The sequence below is a fragment of the Aythya ferina genome (genome assembly GCF_964211825.1).
Source record: "Aythya ferina genome assembly, chromosome: 3".
Lineage (NCBI taxonomy): Eukaryota > Metazoa > Chordata > Aves > Anseriformes > Anatidae > Aythya > Aythya ferina.
Genome location: NC_140298.1, coordinates 85,290,572 through 85,310,896, shown reverse-complemented (window position 1 = coordinate 85,310,896; position 20,325 = coordinate 85,290,572). Strand labels below are relative to the sequence as shown.

The 20,325-nt window shown below is 37.9% G+C and overlaps 1 protein-coding gene across 1 annotated transcript in view; it reads right to left on the bottom strand.

Annotated features, from left to right (window-relative positions):
• Positions 1 to 20,325, bottom strand: part of PHIP (PHIP subunit of CUL4-Ring ligase complex) — a 112,223-nt gene that overhangs the window by 38,514 nt on the left and 53,384 nt on the right. The window contains exons 16-20 of the mRNA XM_084514881.1: positions 12,765 to 12,893; positions 8,042 to 8,267; positions 4,910 to 5,047; positions 3,676 to 3,859; positions 2,591 to 2,714 (exon numbers count right to left, since the gene is read on the bottom strand). Coding sequence (XP_084371007.1) covers positions 2,591 to 2,714; positions 3,676 to 3,859; positions 4,910 to 5,047; positions 8,042 to 8,267; positions 12,765 to 12,893 — 801 coding nt within the window. The remainder of the gene's footprint in view (positions 1 to 2,590; positions 2,715 to 3,675; positions 3,860 to 4,909; positions 5,048 to 8,041; positions 8,268 to 12,764; positions 12,894 to 20,325) is intronic.

The window sequence follows — 20,325 nt, the reverse complement described above, 5'->3', positions numbered from 1 at the left end:
GGGGCCCCCAGCACAAAAAGGACAGCAAAGAATTAGAATGAGTCCAGAGGAGGGCCATGAGGATGATCAAGGGGCTGGAGCACCTCTCCTATGAAGGCAGGCTGAGAGCTGGGGTTGTCAGCCTGGAGAACAGAAGGCTTCAGGGAGACCTTACAGCAGCCTTCCGGTACCTAAAGGGGGCCTACAGAAAGGCTGAGGGACTCTTTGTCAGGGAGTGTAGGGATAGGAGAAATGGGAATGGATTTAAACTAAAAGAGGGTAGGTTTAGATTAGATATTCGGAATAAATTCTTCACTTTGAGGGTGTTGAGGCCCTTGCACAGGTTGCCCAGAGAAGCTGTGGATGCCCCATCCCTGGAGGTGTCCAAGGCCAGGCTGGATGGGGCTTTGGGCAACCTGGTCTGGTGGGAGGTGTCCCTGTCCATGGCAGGGGGGTTGGAACAGGATGGTCTTTAAGGTCCCTTCCAACCCAAACCATTCTGTGATTCTATAATATCATTTGATACCTACTCATTTCCAAATCTCTTCAGGACCTATCTCAAGGGACTTTAATTATCAGTAAGCTTCTCACCAATCCAAGTCCTCTGAAAAGAGGACTTTAAGAAAGAATAAACAAATGAAGAGTATGAGTTTTCTCTTCAGTGATGCTATTGCATATCCTCATGGTTTAAGAAGGATTTATTTAAACATCTTTAAATAGTTACTGAATTCACTAACACTTACTCTATGGAAAACTTATTCACACACTCAAGTGCAGAGACCTTGACTGTTTGCAATTTCCTCAGAACAAAGGTGGGAAGCCACTGAAGGATTTGTTGCCAAGTTATCTTAACCTTACGTTCAGGGCATAGAATCCAGATCAGAGATCTTTCAGATCTGAGATAAACAAAGGGCACGCTCTTCTCTGGGTCGACATAAGAAAATGAAGAAAGTTTTTCCTATGCTAGCTTCCACTCTGTAGGATTTTAAGGGTACAAATATCCACAAACTATGGGAACCCAAAGAGTTCAGTGCTGCCTTTAAATTTAGGATACTAAAAAAAAAAAAATAAAAAAATATCTGAGTAAAGTTCTTTAAAAGAACATCCACATTAAGTTTGTTTTCTTTGTTTCAAAGATGTAATAAAAGCAATTGCTGAAACTGAAATGCTGAACCAACTAGTCTACTCTGCTATTTTTATGTCCCGGTGATATTTTAGGAGAACTATAACCCAATGAGAAATTTAAGGGCAAGCTGGTAGGAATTCACAGAGCAGGAAGGATTTTTTGATCGAGCTGTAGCTAGAGAAAAGGGAAAACTCTTGAGCAATGCAATTGTTTAAATACACTGAAGAAAGACTGTAATTCAACTCTAAAATACATCCCTTCAATTCAACAAAAAACTTTCTTAAAATCTGAATTTGTGAGGGCCATCGTCTATTATTCCTGAGAGAAAGAAAGAGTTACCACATTTATGGTATCCTGGTAACCCACCCATTGGCTCTGCCACGGCCACGTCCGAAACAATAAAGGACAAAGAGCTTCACACTTCTGTGTACAAGAACTGGCAGATAAATAAAACAAGCTATATTTATTTAAATAAAAAATATATATATTTAAAATAATTCAAATCTAGGACACTTGTTTTTAATTTTAAAAATTAAAAATATCTTAATTTTTTTCACCTTGAACCCCGTCATTTTTACTTTTCAATAGACAACATGCAGGCATTCTTGGAGGCACAAATTTTACTCAGGTTCTAATTAAGGGTTGAAAAGTCTCATCTTGAGTAAGTGTACTACAAAAGCCAAAGCACAGGTTGTTCTCCTTTCAAGTTGTTTAACATTTACTTCTTAAATTACACAATCTGGCTTGTTGTTTGGCTAGAAATGCACAGATATGCATGTGATGCATAGATAAAAAAAAATGTTTTAATAAACAAGACATAAAAAGATTTTTGTAAATATGGAATATACATCCTTCATATTTTCTTACCAGTATAATGTTGTAAGATTATTTTTTCATAGGTTATATGAAAACATCAAGTCAGTTATGATGACAGCTTCATTTTTAGTACAATGCATTCCCTTCTATCTATTTCATCTATCCTGTTTTCCTCTTTTCTGAAAAACGCACTCCAGATCCAGCAAAAAACATGACATAGAAAATCCCATAAAAGTTTGCATTATGATTATTAGGGTACCACGAGAGAAAATACCTACATCTTTATTTGTAATGCAAAAAGTATTTAAACAAATTAAAGAACTACAACTTAAGTTTTAACTGAACCTTTCCACAGAACAGTATGTCGAACAGCAGACAACAGCATTAGGATGTAGTGATCAACAGTGACAGCCAGCCTACAGCAAAACATGTTCCCAAAGCTAGATTTACAGGGCCCCCACTTCAGGGGCTTCTAAGAGCAATCCCAATTTATTTAGAACATAGTGAAACATCAGTATAAGCATGTGTCCTCAATCTGGAGAGGTAAACAAATTCCTATATCCGTTTTTCAAATTTAAAACTGAGAAGAGTAATATAAATTCATGTGGCCTAAGAAATGCAATTTATTTTTATGCTTCTTACTGTGATATAGTACAAGTGACTATTTACCTTAGGGAAAGTAGGTATTTTGTTCTCTCTCTGAATGTGACTCATTACATGTTTTCTTTTCTCTTCTGATCGATACACCCTTACTTCTTCTTCTCCCTTTGCTGTTCTCCATTCTTCCTGCCTACTGAAAATAGAAAATTAAGATGTTAACTTTAAAGCAAAAACACTAGCACTGACAGAATCTCTTCCAAATCACAGAATAAATGTTCAATAGTTATGACGTGCTTTGAACAGTAGTTTCTTTCTTTAGAGACAGAATTTGGCTTCAAATACCCTTTCTGAACAAAGAAAGATTTCAAGTGGCAAGGATTGAATACATGGTTGTGTTCTGTTCGAAGGACATCTGACTTAACTATTCCCAAAGCCATGACTCTAAATTCGAAAGCAATTTTCTTGAGAAATATTCACAGAGTATCTAAAACGTATAATTGAAAAGTACTCTTTCCTGTTGATGTACAAGATACCAATTTCTAAATATAAAGAAAATCTGCATGTTTATACACCAGCACTGTGTCTTAGGACAGTAACTGTCCTCTCTTAAAAAGATTTCCAAAATTTTAAGCATTCACAAAAACCCTTGGTTATCTAAGGATTCCAATCTTGTTTCAAAAAGCTAGAGCAGTCTGAGTATAACCAGTAGGGTTTTTTTGACTTATTGATATAAGTACTCATCACAAGCCAATGTTACTGAACAAAATAAGGTTATTTCAGGTTTGAAAAACCAAAATTCATCTCTGACACTTAACACCGTGTGTCAGTGTTCCAGTTTAAAATGTCAGGAACACATGCAGTTAAAACATACCATAATCTTATGTCACAAGTCCAAAAACATTTAGGCAATTAGATTTCACTGCATATACAAGTTAAATTATTCTGTAATTTATTAAATGGTTATTTTTTATTCACATGACTTGTGTAAATCGAAGGTTTTACAAGTGACATGCAAACAGGTTTTAGAAGAATTATGAGACCAGAGAACAGGTAAATACCACACAAATAATGCTGTGACAATGTTACTTTCAAAACCATTCAATTTAACAAAATTCAACAAAATAAAATTCACTGCAAACTGGGCCTATGTTTACCTGGCCACACCAGAAGATAGTTCAGGCACTACAACCCTTCGACTCCAAGCGACAAGGTCCCGCTCAGTGGCTATTTCACTTCTTGGTGCATTACTGTGCATCTGACGCACACCTTCAATTTGTCCACTACGTCTTAATCCTATATTTGGGGGTGAATGAACTTCAGAGGTAGAACTTACAGATCCTAAAATGTCAAGAAGTGATAGCTGTACTCAAATGGAAATTTTATGGGCAACAATTAAAAAGAAAAACTCAAAAGAAAAAAGAATTAAGTATTTAATTTGACTTAACATATTAGTTCAGAAGAAGGCAAATATTAAATTAACTATTTCAGCATTTCCTGTAACTTCCAAAATGTGCACATTGAAATATGTATAGGGCTGCAGTACTCCATTAAAAAAATATATATATATTACAAATATATATAGAGAGAGAGATAAAAGGAGCAGATGCATCAACACTCAAGTGAAGCAAATATCTCATTGGTTCACTGCTGTTTAAAAATTCTTTTGAAAACATTTACAAAAAGCTGACCAGTGCTAATGCACTCTGGACCCATTTTATAGAACTGTGGGCTATCTCACTCTATTCACATACTCCTCAAACTATCTTCTATCTTCAAAAAAAAAACCAAAGCCACAACATTGAGAAGTATTAGAAACAACCAACCAACCAACCAGCCACAACAACAAAACATCCAAGTTCCTTCAAACATCTACAATTATAGCAAAGATTTCGGCATTTTTCCACACTTTTCACACACATATTATTCTTACATACTTGGATGTATTGCCAACCATGCTTTTATTTTTTTGAAAGCTTTGGAGACTACCCTGTAATCTACTGCAAGACAAGAAAACATGGAATAGCTGTACTGAGAAACATGTCGATCTTTCCCTTTTCCTCCCTATTTTCTTATTTGAGACAATTCATGTTTCCCTCCAACAGATGGCCAACTCCAGATTAAGCAGCAGAGAGGTTAATTCTAAGGCAACACAGTTACTACAAGTTCCTTGAGCAAGCATACGATAGGAAGATAAATTTGTAATGTTAATAATTCTGAGATTTTACAGAAGAAAAAATCATAGATGGGAAAGCTGAATGATTTTCTGTCATCCTCTACCTATTTTCTAGTAGTTGAACAAAGTCATGCACAGTAATATATGATTTACATTTTCCAATTGTCAGCTGGTTCTACTGAAAAAACAGAACACCCTCTCCTTACGTGATTTACCTCTGCTTATCCGGCTGGTACTACTAGTTCCTGCCTCCCCAGAACGTCTCTGATCCTGCTCTTGCTGAAGTCTTTGAATCATGCTATCCAACGGACTAACTTCTTGATTTGCTTGTTGACTAAGAACTTGATTCAATCCTGTAAAATAAAATGCACAATAACACGAAAATGTTGAAGAACTTTCTATCACAAACTGCTCACTTATTTTTGCTTGCCAATTTGCAAGTAGAATATATAATCACACGCTCAAGTACTGGCTAAAGCATATTTTAAACATCTTTTTTGTGTGTTTGTTCTGGTTTATAAAACAGGACAATTTTTCTTGATATCAAGAGTGTTAAGTTTCCTGGAGCAGGGTGAAGGTGATCACACACAACCGCTGATAAAGGCTTAAAATTTGACCAAGTGCGAACAAGATACAGAAGCTTAATACAACTGTTGTCAACTCAGTCAATGTAAATTGTCCAAACGTGTTCTTTGCCTACCTCAAGTGCACCATAAAACACTTCAGTAAAAATTTATATGAAAGAACTTCACCAAGAAGGTCGAACTGAATTGGAACAGTATTATCTATAGTAGAGAACTGCAAGCAGTCAGAATGCTTGACTGAGTTCCACGGGGGCAGAATGATGACACAGGTAAGTAACAGTGATTTTCTTTGGTACATAGAACAATCCAGGAAACCTCCTTAGGGCAAGTCTCTCGAGTAAAATACTGGAAATAGTTCTAAAAGAAGGGATTACAAGTTGACAATACTGTTTCTGTGCAGCAAACTAAAAAGATAGCATGTAAGCATAAGCAATGCAAAACCTCTTCTTATACTCACAAAAATTTGACTTATGGGAGAAAAAGGCAAGGGTTACAGTACTGATTTGAAAATAAAGTCAGATACCTTATTACAAAATATATGGTGGGGTGGAGCGGAAGGAAACTCTTGTCGATAGAAGCAGAACTTCCAAAAACTTTGTAATGAAGAAGCAGAACTTCCAAAAACTTTGTAATGAGGGATGACAATGTTCAAAGAAACGTGCTACAGAAATAATTTTCCCAGCATCATTCCAAAGAGATATAGTAAAAACTTGGTAAGATCAAGAACAACATATTACAGCAATTGTGCTATGAAACAAACACCTTTGATTATGGCTAGAAGGAAGCAGCCATTTCTTAAAAGATGATGTTATGCACAAAGAACATAAACATTTAAGATAGTGCTCCCAGAGTTTCAAAAGTTAATTTAGTTGAAGTCAACTGCCCTAAGCAGCAGAACCTTGAAATCAACGAATGAGCTCTGGCATAACCACAGCTGGATGTTTTCTGACTTGTATAGTAAGGCAATCAGATTTATTTGGTGATCTTATGAGCAGACATATTGTCTCATGAAAATAATGGGAAATACTACAAATAACTCAAGAATGATCATAAAGAAACAATTACCTAAACAAAAGGCATGTTTTTAAGTATCTAGCTTCTGAAATGTTGCCTCCACAAATAACTGTATAAAAAAATCAAATCAAATAGTAAAAACATTGGTGTAAACTTTGATTTTTTCCAATAAATTTGGTTTAAAAGAGCTTCAGGTAACATCTAAGGAGTAAATCAAGCAAGATTATCTGAATTCCCCCTACTGTTCTAGGCCCCTACAGATAACTTCTTGACAAGACATAAATTGCCAGTGCTCATAGTGAGATCCATCAAATTCCAAAATAAAGTTTCAGAAAGCAAGAAGCTTCCTTAGTGGAGGGAAATATACGAAATACATCAGCACAGTTTAGCTCTGTGTAGGACTGCATATACTGTTGCTAAACTGTAAAGATGTAGACAAACACCCTCTGTCTCTCCGTCTCTCTGTCAGCCCTGATGATGGCTTCCTGCTTTTAAACAAAATGCTGTGGACATCATCTGGCATTCATGTGTCACCATTAAATTTAATACTGTTGGGTCTGGGTACATGGTCTGACTTGTTTCAAGATATTATATTGGAGAACATGTCCAGAACGTTTTCAAATTTGGAGGACTGAAGAATGAAGAATGTCATGACTCCATGCTGCAACTGTAGCAATAAGGTAAAATCATTTCTTGGAACTCTAATTTTGCTTCAGGCACTAGCTAAGAAGTTAGGAGAGAAAACATGGCATATGTTCACCAGAAAGGCTTTTTTCCTTCTTAGAAATGCTTCTCAGGTAGCCTTTCTTTCTGTAACTTTGGAGGACATGTTGAAATGCTCCTTAATATTGATTATGTAAGTAAATATTCAGTGACTTGTCATCCTCAGGTCTACTAATGAGGACAAATATCTCTTCTGGGAACAACACTGACAGTTAACTTTCCTGGAACATCTGACATACCACAGATTTCAGTATACATAAGCCACTATTTACAGGTGCACAAAGCTTTCCAGTGTTTTCAAGGATATCCAAATATTAAACAATGCTTATCTTGAAAATATTTACAGCTACTGTCACCAGTCGCTGTTTGCTCATTCATACTAATATTGAACTAGTAACACGTGATAAGTAGGCATTGTTTTTTATATCTCCACTCACGTGGGCCGTATTTAAGCAGTTTCTAATAGCCACTGGCCCATGGTATGCATGTTCCTCACACATAGTACACATGGAGAATATGACTTCAGAGGAATGTCCTAGATTTTGCATTCTCATCAAGCCTTGAGAGCTCTCCAACCAAACCAAAGCTTATGTTGAAGGACTGTCTTCATCTACAGAGGAAGAAAATTTTGCATATTTCAGGTGTCCTCTTGTTTTTCTCTTCTTGTAGGTATATTGTAGGTATAATCCAACTGATCTGTGGAAGATCAGTCTATTCCCTAGGCTTTTTGAAGTAGGAAGTCTTACCCAAAGAGATCAATTGAAAGCTCGCTCAACCTCATCTACTGCTTCAATAATGAAATAAGCTCCGAGCTAACTTATGTTGTAGCATCAGCTAGGACTGACTTGGTGGATGACAATGCTGTAAGTAAAATAGTCTATCACAAGCAATCAGTGTCAAGCTTGTCAATGTTATGTGAATGACTAGTCCCAATAATGAAGAAAAAGAACAGAGGGAGAGGGAGAATGCAGAGCACCTGTAGGCAACTGCATAGGCTACGGTGTACCGAACTGAAGTTTTCCATACCTGAAGATGTCACTCCCATCTGAGGAATAAGTTGCTCCTCCCTGCAGTTCTCACGACCTGGAACTAGCCTTTGATACCTTGCAGGATGAGGGTTGCCGTCCACATCAACCAAAAACGGGGGAGGCATAAGGTGTGGAGCCTGCTGTGTCTGTTCATCCAGGACGAAGTTGTTGGCGTCGCGGATAAGGGGCCGATAATCACTATGAAAGAACATCTGATCTGCTATCTGTAAACAAAGTCATTTTGTAATTTTTTTAAGAACCTATTAAAAAATACACAGAAGATAACTGCCAAAAGTATTTTTAACAATGTTATTGATGGTCACTTTTGCATAAACAAGGTTACAAACTGATCTGTTCATCTCACTTTCAAGGGGAAAAGTTAATTATTTTTTTTTCCCCCAGTATGCACTTTCTATATTCTCACAAGGAGAATAACCCCCAGGTTTGAGGGTAGGGAGCATTTAAAGAGCAGAGGAAGGGAGCCATATATAACTACTTGTAGACATTTGGCAGAACATAGCATGGATGTATTAAATAGGTTACACATATTGATGCATATACATCTGATAATGAAAAATGTGTCACAGACTTATGAGCTACGGTGTAGGAAGAAGAGAAAAAGGGAAATATTTATCACATTGCGTGACTGCCAAATATTCTAACACCAGAAGCCAAACATGTATATTCTTATTATAAAGCTAGATATGTGAAAAAGTCCCCATAGAAAAAATAAAGCTGAACTAAAGTTGAATTCTTCAAGCTCAAAATTATTTAGTTTCAGTCCACCTGCTTGCAATTCATTCTAGGTGGCTTTCCATTGACAGACTGAGGAATTCTTTTGTCCAAACTGCGTGTAAAAAGACCTATGGCACTATCCCTTGCTGGCACACACATCTCAACATTGTGCAATCAGAAAGACTGAACCACAAGGAGAAAAGAGAAAGAGAACAGAAGACAAACTGCAACATGTACTACACATCCCAACGCTACTTACTGGCAAGCAAAACCCCTTGGCAGCTCATATACTCAGTTTAACTTTAAACAAGTAAAAATAAAGCCATGAAATCATCATTCGCTCAAAATTAGATTTCCAGTGCAGAATAAACACAATTGAACAAACAACCCAAGGCACAGAGATGTCCAAAAAAAAGAAAATCTTGTCTTTGATGTTAAGAGACAGGTATTTTAGCACAGTCAGAAGAATGCCTCGGTTCTAGCCGAACATCCTGCCTTGTCTGAAGCTGGTCTGCTCTATCACAACCAATTCGTAACACAATTTCCTGTAACTTGATATGTGGAAATCAGTCTGGCAGAGGTTATAACATTTAAATCATGCTCAGAGGTCTGGACTCTCAATGACATTACGTTTGCTTGTCCAGGATGTGAGAAGACCAGGGAAGAATGACGTCCACAGACATGTCAGTTACAAAATCAGAAGGTGCCTACATGCACCGACATGATGTGAATTAAAATAAATAAAGTCGTAAGAATCTTTGGATCTGGACACCACACAAATTCAAAAAAAGTTCCACCAGGAGGAGAATTGGGAAGATGCATGGTAAGATGCAGTAGCAAAAAATTTACTTCAGGGTTACCCTTACAAAGTGCATGTGCACAAAGCGACGTCTTACTGCAATGGGAAGCCCTGAGTGGAAGAAGTACTGCTGCCAGATTCTCGGTTAACAAAGAGAATAAACAATAATTTTTTTATTCTGTGAGATAAGAATGGCATTTCATGGAGAACCCAGGCTCAGACCAAATGTCAGGTAGAACTCCACAAGGTCCCTGCTGGAATCTCAGGAATGAACTCATCCTCAGGCTACTCCAGGTCCACAGAAAAATCGGAAGAATTACATGATTTAGAGAATCTTAAATACCTATATTCAGTTGCTCACACGTTAAGCAGACAATTAGAAGTACTAACAAACAACTGTGTTTCTTGATATACTATCAGAGACCAAATCCACAACAAAATGAAGATAAACCACCTACACGAATGTGTAAGCACACCTACACAAATGCAAAGAGATTTTCCCCGCTACTGCACCAATGCACCACACAGGAGCAGGGGAACTGTGGTTTGTGTAGCTTACAGGTACTAAAGCCTTAGAAGGCTCAGAGATGCAGTCTAATGTAATATTTAAAATCAACATAATGGTTCATATCTTTAGGTCAGTTATGCATTTTTTGGACAAGTTTCCATCTACGCACAGACTTCTGAAGTGCATGTGACCTGCTGACAGTGAGCTCAACTTATGCCTGATGATCTTCACCCAGCCAGAAATCTCCGTTAAGACTGGCTCACATACAGTTCCCTTAATTGGGTCAAATACTGCAGGAGCTCAAAGCGAACAACAAGCGTAGTCCTTTTCTGACTCACAAAGAATTACTCCACAAAAACATGTACCATCAAAAAAGAGGAAAAAAAACAACAACAACAACAAAAAAACACAAAACAAAACACCATCACCTCAACAACATCACAGCCAAGATCATACAAGAAGAGGGGGGAAAAAAGGGAAGGAGAAGCCTCAACAGAGGTTCCTATCAACTATAAGCCAGATACGATTTGAACCCAACATGAAAAAATGTTTATGGGGAAAAACAAGAGCCTGCTCTCTCACCAAACTAATGTCATCTCAACTAGAATCATTGGTCTGAGCACATTTCACAAATGCAAGAGTACAGGATTGGTTACTGTACTCCTTTCTCTTGTAAACATCATTCCCCAAGATGCATGGAAACCACTTTAAAGCCAAAAAAACACACATCCTACCAGAGTGTATTCTTCCAAGTTGTCTGGAAACAAATGAACGAGGAGCTGAGGGTGGGACATCAGAAAATAGAGTAACAAATCTCCAGCACCTACCCACCTGTAGTTACCTTTTCTACCAGGCAGGTCAGACAAAAATGAAAGACGAGATGGAATCAGACAAGGAAGAGGTCTCTAGCTTCTAAGCTGAGATTTAAGACCGAGAGGTAAATCCTGTTTGTTCCTATTTTTTTCTATGGTCAAAACAGGATTGGTACAGTAGTAACTGGAGAAAATCATTGTAAATCATCCAATAACTGAAAAAAATAATCCTTTTTTTTTTTCCTTTCTTTCTTTCTTTTTTTTTTTTTTTTCCTAAAGAGTGCAGATAAAATCCCAAGAGAACAAAGGGTCTGTTGTGTTCAAGAAGTGAAAAGCAACTGGTTTTCTTCAAACAGGTCTAATCCCTCCCAAGGAAAGTTTTCAGATGGCTACATAAAGAAGAATCCTGGTCCATCAGAGCAAAGATAAACTGGCTCTTAGTTTCAATTTCCAGCATTTATGAGTTGCAGAGGACTATGCACTTCCAAAATGAGAAAAAGAAACAAATGATTGGAGAGAAAAAGAAACCTCAAACAATCCATGGATATAGTGAGAAAACGTTTTCTATCACAACAGGTTTTAAAGCTTAGAAGAGTAAGAGCACTGAAAGATGGAAGGACCTTGAAAGTGATCTAATAGCGCCGTTTTTCCTTGCTTGTGGTATCTTTGCTCCTGTTCATTGTCTTTGGAATGAAAGGGAAAACACTCAGGTGGATTAACTGTAGTAATAGTTGAGGGATAGCAACAGCAGCCAAGTACTTCAAGTTATAGTTGAGAAATATGACAAAAAAAAAAATCCTAGTATAAAATGCTGCTGTAATTGGCATCAAAACAAGAGCTGGAACACTACAGAAAGAAATGCAGTGGTTTACATGACGAAGATTAAAACTGCTTTTGCTCTCCCTCCTTCAGGCCCCTCTGCACTGATTTTTGCCACAGTGATTTCAAGGCCTGTCTGAGTCAAAAGATCCACAAGCAGGAGGAGGCAAGATCCAGAAGCCAGCACTTCATCAACAACCTTCAAGTACCAGATAGGAAAATGCAGGTATGAAAATCCTAGAGCAGGTATGTCTGCGTAAGTCTTAGAAGGCGAGGAGAGACACATCACCTCTTTCCTGGGTGGTAAAATAAGTAAGGACCTTGTAAGCACTGCAAACTGTGTAACTGGTACAGTTCAAAGAGCATGCTCATCAACAGGGGGGAAAAAACAAACCAAACCCAAACACTACAAATCTTTACCATCATGACAGTCTGTGACAAGACACCCACATTCAGAATAGACCATGTTGACAATGACATAAGAATAAGAGGTAATATTTTAACTACACAGCAACAGCAGAACTCTGCTGTGTAAGCATACATGACAGCAGAAATACATTAGCAGACATAAAATTTTTAACTAGAACATACAGAGCATGTACTGTAAATAACTGCCACTCAGGCTATGCAGCGTTTAAAAGAGGTATCAGCAATTAGTCTTATTGCACTTCCCTCCATTTTTTGTCTTAGTTAGGAACCAGCATATTGTTTAAAGCAAAATATTTAACTATTTTGAGTTCCAGTGCTGTTTACTCATCATCCAGGTGGACCCATTAGCAGACATTTGCAACCACCTCATCTCACTTAAGAGAGGAGACAGCGACTGCATGATTTTTATTTTATTTTTTAATTTCCCGTGCAAAATAGCATGTTTCTGTAGCTTAAAACAAGAGAGAGTGAAAGCAAACTCAGTGCCAACAACAGGAATTTGAAACATCCCATATTCATGGCTGAAAAATGTGTTGAGATACAGGCTTTTAAAGCACTAAAGGAGAGATTGCACAAATGCATTCAAAACAGACAAACATTTTGATATCTTGTACTGTACCTTGTCATATTTGCTACTGGAACCAAAGCCAAAAATCAGAAGGTGACCGTGAGAATCGGTACATGCAAAATGCTGTCCATCAGGAGAGCACTTGCAGTCAAAAACTGCACCGTGTCCTTGTCCTTCAATCTGAAATACATCAATATACAAAATAATTAAGTTATCAGAAATAAATTGTTTTCATTTACGATTCTCAAAACTGTTGTGCTGATGTTGAACTTTATATAAAATCTGCAAGACAGGATAGTGCTAGATGGAAGTTACTTTAAAACATAGTTTACTTTTTTTTAAACTATTCGCTTTTCATTGAATTTTGTAATAATGCTCATGAAAGATGCCAAATTGATAGTAGTAGAAACTGACAGACTTTATCCACAAAGCAGGCACAGTATAGGAAGTGAAAATAAAAGCTTCCCCTTGAATGTCCTGCTAATAAACCTAACCAGAGAGCTGGGTCCAGTTCAGGGCTTTAGTCGCTACACCCTTTCAATCCTCTGCCTTTCTGCTAAGCTAGCCCGTTAAGGTTGGCTGTCGTGGTGTTTCAGGACACCTGCCCCCTACAAAACGCGCTGACATAGACAACCCACATTACACAACTTAGCAGCTGCCTGTGCCTGGAGTTCCTACCCCTAATTTATTGGAGTGGGGGGAGGTTTGGATTTGTGTAAAAACTCCGCTTTTCATAGGAGAACTGCAAAGATTTTAAAAAAGGAATTTTTACCTGATACTCATTTTCTGTTTTCCAGTTCCATTAAGCCAGAACAAAGGGGTTTTTGTTTTTCCCTGCAACCTGTCAATCAAGCAGAGGTGACCAATCACCACTCTGAATTTTCACGTCTCCAGCACCTCTTCAGAAAGCCCCTTTCTATTCTCCCCAGTAAAGCACTTTTGCATTTTCTTTAAAGCAGAACCAAAAAGAAAAATAAAAAAATAATAATAAAAAAGCTTTCCCTAACCGTGGCAGGCCCGTATACTGCCGGAAAAAATGACGGTGTTCAGCCCGCACGCGGTAGCACTGTGCACTTCTGCAGCACCTTCCAGAGGCCATCATCCAAAAGTTCCTGAACTAAAGCCTCAAAAATCCCCCGAGGCAGGTACTGTCCTCGCTATCTTACAGCCTGAGACTAAGGCAAGAAGTCCAAGCCTTTTGGCCCCGGTCTTAGAGCACATCCACACCCACACCCCTGCACGCACCCCCGCTGGTAAAGGCTGCTACACCTCCTAGCACTGCTTTCCATTACGGGACAGAGGTCGTTCCCACTGCAGGTATCCTCCATAAAGGTTTCTGGATTAGGGAAAAAGGAACATAAAACCATTCCGAGTTTTATGTTCTCTTTTGCCCATTACTCCAGAAGGAATGGATTCGTAATTGAAACACCCTACAGGAAAAGATGGGAAGTAAAAGCGTCACTCACTCGGAGCTCTGGTAACATCACAACAGCTAAGAATGCAGAATTTATTTAGGCTAAGCATGCTACAACAACCAAGGCAAAGCTACAACTCTGTGGTGTGTTTTGAGTGCAGAAAGCTCATCTTATTAAAGGGAGACGGTGTAGGGAGGCAGGTCAAAGGGGAAGGAACTTCAGCCCAAGACTAAGCTTTACAGATGTACAGTAAAAACCTGGAAAAGGAGCATTTACATAGAGATTTCCAATACCCTTCCCTTCCCCCACCAAAAGAAACATAAAAGCATCGAGCTTCCTAACATTAAAGTTCTTCATAAACAGAATTTCAGGGTCCCCTCCGAGCCTGCAATGTGAAGACTTGCTTTACAAGGAAAACAAGTCATGCCACGTGAAGAACTATTTGCTAACCACGGTGAAGGGAAAAATTAAAAATAGAAGAAAAAGATGACAGATCTTTTTAATCTTTCCCCGCAAGAAATGTCTCAGATAGACCATTTTTTAAGAAACTCCTAGACATCAGACTGAAGTGTTGGATGACATTTATTTCTGATGTAAAGGAAAACAGAGTGATCTACTATTCAGTAATTAGTACAGTGTAAATAATTTTACTCTAGATATGGCCAGAATCTGGTGTAAAACATGCTTTTGGAAAGGACAAATCTTTTAGTACAGTCCCTCAAGGCTGGCGTATAACTGCTTTGAAATAAAGACCCTTGGTACTATTATAACAAAAATCACTGTTAGAGATAAGCTTCCAAGACATAATTGCTATTAAAATTAAAGGGCAAAGACTGCCGGAGTGTGATATCCAGCAGATGTTTTTAAAAACAAAAATAATTTGGATTAACAAGTGATGCTTCACGAAGGAATTTCTTCAATAATAACACAGGAGCTGGTCATTTGGAACAGAAATTAAACGTTAACTTGCAAAAGAGGAAGTTGAAATAAATCAATGAAACTAACTTTGGCAAACTAGATGAGGGTCTTGAGCAAAAATGAAGCTTTCCCCATCCTATCCCTTTTAAATCAAAGATGCAAGAACTCTCTGAAGACTACATCCTGAAGAAGACGAACTGTTTATTCTGTTTGGAACCTTTTCCAGCTGAATGAGAGGAAATCAGTGCTAAAGGGAAGAGGCTGCCCATCAGAACAACAACAAAAATAAAAAGTTAATTCAGAGCTGTCCCTACAAAGTAAGGACTGCCCAAAAGCGAGCATGTTAAGACACTGCTGTTAGCAAAGCTGGTAGCACGGACTCCTCAGCCACAAGCAGGAAAGAACTCATGATGCTATACAATAAGGACTAAAGTCACAAAGAGAGGAATGTTGATTAAGGGAAAGAAAAAGGGTAGCTCTTCTTTTCCTCTCAGTTTTGAGGGATTTGAAGTTCCTGAACCAAGGAGAACAGAGTTGTGAAACTACTATACAAAACAATATTTTAGATCCTTGAAAATAATTTGCCGTATGAAAACAGAAAAGTATTATCTACAGAGAGAGAGAGACTGGAGCAATAACAAGCCTTTTTGAGTTGTTATCAGTAGGTGGTATGAAAAACTTAGAAACTAGTTTTTAAGGAGAGTAGGAAACAGCACGTGGGGTAGCAGTGGGAGGGAGTAAAATGCAGAATGAATCAAGGAGTAGCAGCCAAACTCAGCAGAACTCCTTCAGTAAATTAACTGATTTTTTTATAGCAAGAAAATACAATTCATTCAACCTAGCTAGATTTCACAGCCATCACAAGGCACTGAAAACTTTGTGTTCAAGTGGCACAGACCGTGTCTAGTAGGAGAACTGCACAGTAGGCAGGCTTTCTGAGGAAAGAATAACAGTCACTGGTTTTGAGAAGATATAAAGAGATAAAAGAATGTGATTACTGAAGTTCCTTAAGCCAGGTCTTTCTATTAGTGATAATGGAAAAAATAAGAGTTTGCTGATGAGTTCTTTGCTCTTTTTGAGCATTGGCAAATTGTCTGCTAAAACCAGATGTGGGACACAGCACAAATGGTATCAGCTGAAGCAATCAGAAGCCAACAGGACAAAATTCAGTAGACCACAAATGTAGTAAGATTATTAGCAATAACTTAATGGACTGACTGGCAGAAATAAAAATGGAACTGGGTCTATGCACCTCTATTTATGTACTATGCATCTCTATCACACCTTCCAACACAAGTCATCAGCAGTGTTTAGAAAAGTCAGTGAACTAAGTCTTTTCTAGCCTGAAGTAGACACTTTTTCTTCCTTCACATGAAGAGACTGAGGCCATTAGTTGGAACAGAGAGAGAAAGATCACTGTGTATTTCATCGCAATGCATCACACACAATGCGACAACAAAAAGAGAACTATAATCCGAAAGCGCACCAGAAGTATATCCAGACAAGGAAGAAAAAGCACACACACAGCTAGACGAGTAGACAAGATAAGAAAGAGCTCTTCCAAAGCAACACAAAAAAATCTTTGCTTCCCACATTCAATAGAAGTAAATCCTAGCTGCAACAGCTGCAGAAGAATGTTTTCACTCAGCACGAGCAGGGAAAACCTGAGAGCTCAGCCTCTTAACACGGACACTTAGCAAAAAGGACCGCTCCGAATGCATGTACAAAGAGACCTCTAGCAGGAAGAGAGCGTGTCAACTCAAATGTATGTTAACATGTGAAAATTAATTACGAACAACACTCAAACTTGAAAACTAAAATTTAGCTTCTACCAGTCAGAACGCTGGTACGCTAGAGCAACTTTCTAAAAATAGAAGAAAAAAAAGACAACTAATTATTATTAAAACAAATAATCTCTTTTATAATTGCTGAAAGTGCATAATAGCTGCTTGAACTGAATCAGTCTCCAGCTATTTTGAAGTCTCTTGCATATTTAGGTTCTCTTCTGCTTTAAGGAGCAATCTCTGATCACAGCATGCTCCCGTGATAAGCCAAAAAACATCTACAGATTTCATACGAAGTCAGAAGAGATTGCTGCAGCATTGGATGACTGGAAAACAACATTTAATTTTTATTAAGCCAGATTAAAAAAAAACAAAAATTGAAAGGGCTTCTATACTGCTTCCAGAACTCTAACAAAGGATCAAACAGTAGGAACAGGATAGGAAGTAATTAAACTGAGAGTGAAAAATGTTTCGATCTTCCTAGCATCCCATCCCAATCCGTTATCTATTCTATTCAGGAATACCGTTTGTCTTCAGATGAACGTACCCATGACAAGATCTGAGAGATTGGCCTAAGGGTGCCTGAAGTTATATAAAGCTCTGCAAAATACTTACAATTTCTTTTTTCTTAAGGAAATGGTTGTTCATAAACATTCTGCAAACTCGGAACTGGCTTTTACTGGGACTAATAAGCCATGATGATGGCTTTACTCTTCAGGATCCTTCTTTGCTCTTACATACTATTCAAAGGCAGAACCTTTCAAAAACATTTCTGTAGGACTACAACTGACCAATTCAAAAATACTTCAGCTAAAATCTTATTTGAAGCTATTCTATATTTCAGATGCGGTCACTACAAAACCTGATCTAAAAATACAGTCCCATATAATCCCAGCAAAACAGGACCTCTCTTCAGACTTTATGAAGGCCACAACACAGAAAATATCTGGTCTTTAAAGTTCTGGTACTGCTGGAGATTACACCAGGCTGTCCCTATGAGCAAGTGGTACGCCTTTTCAGACATTAATGCAAAAAAATCCCCTCACATGTGGGAAACAACCAAGCTACAGAGCACACTGCTGAGCTGCCCAGGATGGAATCTGATCTTCCACGTTGTTCTTCTGCATTTTTTTTGGTATGCCATTTAGGCTAAAGTTCAAGTAGGCTGAAAAAATCAATTAGCTGTCAACAGCTCCTAGGTAGGCAATCCAAGTTTACTAATTAGTGAAAAGGAAACAATGTTGTAACTGATATGATAACACCGGAGCTTATCAGGTTGCACTGAAAGTGAACGCAGGGTTACAAAATACTGAATCACATTGCAGAGATCAGTGAAAGAACACGCTTTCTTTTGTAAGATGAAACTGTCCGCTGCATTTTCAAAATAATGACCAGACCTCGGAAGACAGGATAGGAAAAACACCATGTTAAAAAGACATAAGGAAGCACGGCATAGGAATTGCCTGGTAAAAAGAGGTTGGAACTAGATGATCCTTGGAAGTCCCTTCCAACCCAAACCATTCCTCGATTCTGTAAATCTCTCAGGTAACCACACAAAACTAAAAACAAAGGACAGAGTCAACAACCCGCTCTCTGAAGAAGCAGGAGCACACAGAAAAATCTGAATCACAACTTGGTAGCCTCTGCTTGATTGACAATTTGCAGGAAGAAACCCTTTTCACCTGAAACAGTTGATGCTATAACACTAACACAGTAAAACAAAATAAGGATTAAATTGTACCAAAATACTTAAACCATCTTTGGGGGTGGTTGGGGAGTCTGGCCAAATTCACAAAAGCTTAACGACACCTCCATTATCGAATGCATTACTACCGTCACCTCCACAGTGGTTCCCAAGGTTTCTCACTGATTTATGTAAAAACACAAGAGGTATAAGAAAGGGTACAGAGACTGCAGAGAGGGGAAAAAAATATCACAAATATCACTGCATCAAGTAGTGCAGCAGACTCTCCTTTCACTTTAAGGAGTGTCAAAATTACACTCTCAACAGTTTCCACTGTAAAAAAAATAATAAATAATAAATAAATCGAAATTCTTATGGGATGCTTGAACTTGTGCTTTACTTGGACAAGTTTTGCATATGACAATTTTAGTCACTGTTTACACTAACAGCTTCTAATAGATTTACAATACAACCAGAGATCAAGGCTAAGAAAGGGTTTCTATTGAAAATTCTGAAAAGATAACAGTGTGTGTAGCAAGACTGGGGAGAATGTAAAAGCTTGAAGAAAGAGCCATGCGATATGACTACCAAATATCTTCCAGAAGAAGATATTTCTTCCACTTGGAAAGAAATGCATGGAACCAGGAAGAGTACCAGACAACTCTGCATTCATTAGATACAAGCTCGCTGCAGATGTGGAAACAAAACCTCAGACATCAGCTTCAGCAATCTTGTCCTTAATTCTTCATGTCTGCCTCGTCTGAACTTTTATGTTTTAAATATAAAGCATTTGTCTACACTGACTGGCATATAAAAATTAACCAATGCCTGGCTACGACAAGGCATATTTTCACAACCATAACTTCATACAGTGAATGCACAGCAAAGCTATTACAAGTGTATCCACCTGCTTCAAGCTGTCTCACCGGGTGCGTGCCAGTACACACTTCCAATTTCAAAGACAAGCTTAACTGTTTAAATACAGCTAGTGTTCAATACATATCACTACATTTACTGATTCTGTGCCTGCATTTCTACAAGAGTAACTTGGTTTGTTACAATGCCATCTGAAATAACAGCAGCACTTTAAAGCTACGCCGTTATTATCATCATTTAACCAAAAGAGGGGGGCTTTACAAGGCAGATTAACATCTGCTTGCTGATCCGACTTCCCCAAATGTTTTTAAAGGCAATCAAATGAAATTAAGTAATTTCCAAGAACACTTTCAAAGCAAGCATGTCAAATACAATTTTTAGTTTCCTCAGCCCAAGGCTTCTCAAGGAAGAAGCAACTTGAGAAAGAAAACTGAGGTCTAAAGAGAGGCACATTTTTTGTTTACTGTCTATAAAATAAAGGCTTGTATCTAAACTTTAAGACTGGTCAGGAAACCAAGGGACCTAGAAATAAGTTTGTAAATATTCACAAACAAATTCTAATTGGAGCTATTGCAGTAAAGCAATAAGCAAATAAAGTATCAAGGAGCAGTCCAGTGTCTTCACAAGACCTTTCCAACACAATTAACTTTTCCAGTGCTATTAGGAATTTAGTTATTCTCTAACCTTCTAAATGTGAAAAGTTGCTGGATTCTTGAATTCTTAACTGCAGGCACATCTACTGAAGCAAAACTTTTGTTCTTCACATCTCCTACTTCAGCAACACCCAGACATAATCAATACAGCTTTCCAAAAAATGCATATAAAGTTTCAGTTCTGTAACATCTTAGCTTTGTGTACCTGATGTCAGTATAAAGACATTAAAAATTAAATTTAACCGATTATTAATTTCAAAGTAACAATATATAGTCCTTTTC